Source organism: Lactuca sativa, chromosome 2 (assembly GCF_002870075.4).
Source record: "Lactuca sativa cultivar Salinas chromosome 2, Lsat_Salinas_v11, whole genome shotgun sequence".
NCBI classification, from domain to species: Eukaryota; Viridiplantae; Streptophyta; class Magnoliopsida; order Asterales; family Asteraceae; genus Lactuca; species Lactuca sativa.
Window position 1 is genome coordinate 212,069,766 of NC_056624.2, and position 6,476 is coordinate 212,076,241.

Genomic DNA, 6,476 nt, shown 5'->3' on the forward strand with positions numbered 1-6,476 from the left:
AATACATATGAATTTGTTGTGTAAAAATCACACTGATGCCAAACATTTATGTATCGACTTGTTGTACCATAAGCTAATCCAAAAATACATTGGATAACAAGAAGTGGTATAGGTTTAGTAAATTGTTTTAATGGGCGGTGAGTTGGACGACGAGAAGTCACCGTTGAAAATTGCCGGTGGCAAAAATTAGAATAATGGGACAGTGTTTACCCCCGATAAACATGCCACGTATGCATACCGACAATAAGATTATCACGACACCCCATAGCTTTATTCCTCACTAATTAATGTCATATATTATGCCCCAAACTATGAGTTACTTTTTGTTTTGTTTTTTGCTAGAACTGTCTAGTTAATTATATATTAGGTCATTCACATCAGGTACAATGATACTAATCTTTCAATTATGACATATCAGCTTTGTAATGACTACTCACATCAGTGCAATAACACTAATCTTTCAAAAATGGTCCTCACTTTCGTCTCCGTTTCCCGCTCCAACCGGTTCAACCGGCTGATTCGAACTGGTTTTTAAAACATTATATATATATATATATATATATATATATAATGGTTCTATTAAAAAAAATATTAAAGCTAAAGATTGAAAGCCTTTCATATTTTTTTTGTAAGATGAAATCCATGTGGTATTGAATGGAGTCTTATTTGGCATGGCAAATTTGCTTTGAAATATAGGCGCTGTGGATGGTCTTACTATCGAACAAAGGAGCACTTCCTGAGAGAGAGAAAAAGATTACAAAATTTGTATGAATTTCAACCCATCAGGAATAGAATGAACGATTATACAGACCTACATAAGCAGTATGCATTTACTTTTTAAACCAGTATATTAAAATACGCATAATTTTCATGTAGACAGTTTATCAAACATCTAAATGTTCAAATAACTAGAAACCTAATCACACTTAACTTGGACATGTCGACAACGACTCGTTATTGTCTCTTATTCGTGATGAAAAATAAGCTTTATAAATGAGCATCTATCGTTGATAGATGGAAGCAACATGATGCGATGAATATTTGAAAAATAATGCTCTACGCAGCAGAACCAAGTAGCATCATCTTTATATCATCAGTTGTCACAAAATCCATGTCTTTATCATGAATCCATGCGTACTTAGCAATATAAGGGTTTATGGTCTTCTTTGGAGGGTAATTTTCGATAATATCTTTCCAAACATTTGTTCGATCCAAATCTCTGGTGACCTCCCACACACAGGTGTTGGATTTGAAACCTGCACCCAAGCTAATCATCAAGATTCTGTCACCTTTCTTCAACCTTTTCTTGGCCTCCATGTACCCTAGAACATACCAGAGCCCACCAGACGAAGTGTTCCCAAAACGATGCAGCGCCATTCGGGCTGGTTCAAGGTCATACTCGCTTAGCCCTAGACTTGCACCCACGTCATCTATCACAGCTCTTCCTCCTGGGTGTATGCAGAAGTGTTCGATTCCAGTTTTCACATTGATTTTCGAACGAGATTTCAGGAATACATAACGAATTATCTCCCGAAGTGGAAGCACTTTTGGTAAAAGCACCCGTAGGTTCTTCGTCAAAGCTCGAGCAGCAACTTTGGTGAGTGTTTTGTTGAGACGAAAGCCTTCATATCCTTCGTCATCTTCAACCTGCATGCAGCAGTTGTAGGCTTCGTCATCCGAGGCCAAATGGGTTCGAACCATACATTTGAGCTTCAAAATGGCCTGATTCTTGCGAGCCCTGTCGTTGGTTAAAAGCATCGAACAACCTCCTACCCGGAAAAGACAGTTAGAGAGCATCATGGACCTTTCTCTCCCACAATACCAATGAGCTGACATTGCTTCTGTGCTCACAACAATGGCTATTTTCTTCTTCTGAGTCTTGAACAAGTGTTGCACCAGATCGATAGCAACTAGACTCGCACTACACCCCATTCCTATGAGATTAAACGCCTTAATATCGGACCGCATATTGTAATGATTAATGATTCTAGCTGTTAAAGAAGGCACCGTTGAGAGTAGCGATACATTCACCACAAGTATATCAACTTGAGATGGCGAAATTTTCGATCTGGCAAATATTCTATCCAGCGTATCGTAGAACACGGATTCTAATTCTGATAGAGAATCAACAAGTTTTGGGTGTTCTTCTTCACCCAATATGATGCTTTTTGGACCATAAGTTTCTTCACCAAGGCCTGAACTAACCATGGTTTTTGCAAGAAACCTGTAATCTTCGATACCCAGATTCTTGTTGCGTGAAGCAATCTTTGTACACTGTTCAGTGTCCAACTTTGTATCCTTCGTTGCCTTGTAGCATTCGTAGTCGATCATATAGCATGTTTCCCCTCGCCCAAATACCAACTTTGTTAACCATAAACAAATATATGAGATCGTAAATAAAACCATAATTGTTGTTAAGAATGCCATTGCAAAAGGCAGCAACAGTGAAATATGGAGGGGTTTGAACTTTGAAGTGTTGTTTCTTCACAGTTTAAAAGGGATAGGTTTGGTTCCATGAAACGCATTAATTATTAGTAATTAATATTTGATATAGTGTTGGTGGCGTGGAGGCTTGGAGCTATAATAGGACAGGTAAATTTTCTGTGGGGCGGGGCGCAAAAACAAAAATAGGCCCCCACAAATATCAAAATATTTTACAATTGAATTCCAATCCCAGTTATTATTTTTTTTAACATAATCGTAACAGCGGATCCTAAATAATAAAATTAAGGATTTATCATAAAAAATTAATACTATATGACACAAAAATTCAATTATAGCTGATTTCCAATGAATACAAGTAAATAATATAAAAAAGTGTTAGAAATCAATACTTAAGGTTTTAACATGACATTCATTTGTCGTTAACTTTTTATATCTTTTAAATATATTGATAATATTAATAATAAATTAACAATCAAAAACATTGTTGAAAGTATTCCATAGGATGGAAAATATAGGATCGAACATGAGATACTCAATTAATGTAGCGCCCCCCCAACCCCCCAACCCCCCCCCCCCCCCCCCCCCCCCACACCCACTATTTTTCAAATATGGCGAGTGAGGCTAATTTTGCTCGCAGCCCTATAACTATTTAATAAAGAAAAAAGTTCATCTTTACTTATATAGTTTTTATTATTTATTTTTAGCAGACTAGCATCCCTATAACTATTTAATAAAGAAAAAACTTCATCTTTTTTATCATTCTCATCCTATTTTTAATCTTACTTATATACTAGTTTTTATTTATTTTATTTTTTTAATTGTTACCCACCCCTCTGCAATACTTGAAAATCGAATTATCTTTTTTTGTTTTATTTTTGATTTTTTTATACAACGGAATACATTATTAGAAAACTAACAAGAAGATAGAAACAATATATTACATCAAAATAGAAGCTAAAACAGGGTTACCAAATCAAACACTCCAACCAACCTTAGTTTTATTACATATATTATAAATCCCAAAAAAACGTTACATCAACAACCTCATCAAAAATAAGGGATTTCTTAAGAAAAACTGTTCAAAAAACAGTGAAATTTCTAAAATTTTAGAGAAACAAAAAATGTAGACAAAACCAATGCATCAAAAGTCTTACATTGACCTCCCGCCAAGAACACAGAGTTAGACCAAAAAATAAAAAAAAAAATTAATAGAAAATTGATTGCAGAGGTTAACGTTCCACCATATAGCAACCTGTCTCCAAATATCAATTAATTCCCTATAACCTACAAAAAAGATGATCAAAGTCTCCATATGTAGCATACAATCCCTGGTACATATTTTATTTCATGAAATATTGCAATTTACTCTAGGACTCAGCGAGTTGGTGGCCCAACTTGTCGAGTAGACTTAACTTTTGATCGAGGGTTTAAGTGACCTACTCGACGAGTCGGAAGACCGACTCGACGAGTAGGAGTTGTCTGGACAAAACCCTAATATTTAGGGTTTGCACCCTATTTAAACACTTTATCACGTCCCAACCCAGCCTCCATCACCCTCTCAACTCAGAGAAACCCTAGATTGAAACCCTAAACCATTTTTGAGTGATTTTGAGCTCTTTTGTGTGTTTGATGTATGTTTGTGACTTTACGTATAAAAGGGACCCTAGGAGGTCAGATCTATGATTTGGATGCATTAAGTCCCACTAAAATCGACTGTATAGTATTGGACAAGGGGGGACTTGGGGAGTCACTTGGGTGATTCGGCGAGTCGGGACGCTTTTTCCCCCAAAACGTCTTCTGGAAATGGTTGTGGTTTAGTGGAAGGAACGCTCAGCTTGCTAGGGGTTTGCCTTGGACCTGGAAATCATGGGACTCGACGAGTGTATGAACAGACTCGGCGAGTCCAAGGAAATCTCCCAACTTATGAAGATGGACTTGACGAGTCCTAGACTGGACATTTTCTTATAGATGAAGATGAACTCGACGAGTTCAAGAACGAACTCGGCGAGTCGGTTGAAGATTGTCCGATGTGTGGATGAAGGCGAACTCGTCGAGCTCTTGCTAGACTCGACGGGTGGAGGCGGGTTTATGACATTTTGGTGGATATGGGGACTCGACGAGTTAGCGGGCCAACTCGGCGAGTCAAGTCAACCAGATGTTGACTTTGACCATGGTTTGGACTTGGACGTTGACTGGGATTGAATGACCCTTGTAAGGGTTACGGGTATGAGTATGAGTTGATATTTGGAAGGGTTGTCGTGTAGGGATTAAGGAGTCAAGGAGACTCGATTTTCGCATCGAGATTAGTACAGACACTACGTGACATTGATGTGAGTTACCTTCTAGTAGGAGTGGGTCTACGGCCACAATGCCAGCTCACTAGTAGGAATTGTTTGTTACATGATTGTCTTTGTGATAATTATCTGATGTGGTTATCTCATATGTTTTATGTGCTAGGATGATATGACATATGTGTTAGTAGTGATAGGGGTGATATAGCCCTAGTTACCAGATGAAAGATACCGGAGGGGTAGGTAGTACCCATGCATGCCTAGCAGTGTGATTATGATATGTTATAATGTGATCAGTATGCTTATGATATTTTATTATGAGATAGGGGTAGGGGTGAAATAGTCCCCAGTTACCGGTTGAAAGATACCGAAGGGGAGGTTAGTTCCCAGTTACCGGTTGAAAGATATCGAAGGGGAGGTTAGTTCCCGGTTAACGGTTGAAAGATACAGAAGGGGAGGATAGTTCCCGGCTACTGGTTGAAAGATACCGAAGGGGAGTCCGGCTCCCAGATATGCCAGACAGATATAGGTTGAAAGATATCGATTGATAGGCTTTATGTGGTATGTGGTATGTGGTATGATGGGGGAACTCACTAAGCTTCATGCTTACAGTTTTCTGATTTGTTTCAGGTACCTCTTCAGCGAAGGGGAAGGAGCCGGCGCGGTAGCGGCACATCACACTCACACATGATTTCCGCATTTGGTTTCTGGGATTGTACTCTGATTTTTATTCTATTGATGATATAGTTATGATACACGTTGTTACAATTTTTATAAATTGACTTGACATTGGTAATGTTTACGGTAAACTATTTTATAAGCTACTTAATTAAAAATGAAATTTTTGGCCTTGAAAATTGGGATGTTACACCATAACACTATGAGACACATGACACATAATCAAATGTACCTCTATCCCACGATAGGAAAGTCTCTCTTTAGTTGGAATACTCTAGAGTGCGACCCTCCAAATAAAAATCTTAATCTTGATAGGAACCTAATTATTCCACCTAGACTCCATACCATTGACAACAAGCATACTAGAATTGATAATAGAACAAGATGAAGAGACAGAAAACATATCATAAACATCACCAAGACAACCCGATCTATTAGGTCAAGCATGTATCTAGAAGTTCTACAACAACTTCATGAAATCATCCCACTAACTCTGCTCAATCCCTCCCATAGGAACACGACGATTGTTACCGGATCCCAACCTAAAAGGATACGGTCTCTGACAAAAGCCAAATAATGATTATCCAGCACAATTATCCTATGAAAAAAGACTGTAAGGGTCACCTCAGCCAACCACTTCTCATGCTAAAAATCCATAAAAGCTCCATCCCCCACCCTAATCAGACATAAGTTAAGAAGATCAATCTATAATTTCGGAGATTAGCAAGCATACGAATAACAATGTTCCAAGGCCCCGACCAAGAACCACGAGGTGACAAAGAGAAAAGACCACCATCTGAACCATAGATAGCTTTGACAACCCGACACCCACAACAACTCTAAGCCAGGAAAGAATCTGCAGCACCATCTAAAAATCATAGATTATTTACACTACTACACAATAGACCTTCACCCATGAAAATTGCCCACAGACAAAATCTGTGGGTAATTACCCACACATTTGCCACAGATTTTTCATGACTCAAAAAACCCTAATTTACAAAGTACTTCTCACAGATTACACATAGAAAAAAATTTGAGGAAAATATGTAGGAACAGTAT

General features: G+C 38.1%; 1 protein-coding gene across 1 annotated transcript; it reads right to left on the reverse strand.

The window, feature by feature from the left end:
• Window positions 1–829: 829 nt before the first annotated feature.
• LOC111912232 (3-ketoacyl-CoA synthase 19) lies at window positions 830–2,490 on the reverse strand. The gene has a single exon (XM_023907951.3). It carries the CDS (start codon window positions 2,425–2,427, stop codon window positions 1,057–1,059), a length of 1,371 nt encoding a protein of 456 aa, XP_023763719.1. The 5' UTR covers window positions 2,428–2,490; the 3' UTR covers window positions 830–1,056.
• Window positions 2,491–6,476: the final 3,986 nt, after the last annotated feature.

Coding starts and splice junctions, on each gene's coding strand:
- LOC111912232 (XM_023907951.3), bottom strand. CDS start 2,427: ATGGCATTCTTAACAACAATTATGGTTTTATTTACGATCTCATATATT.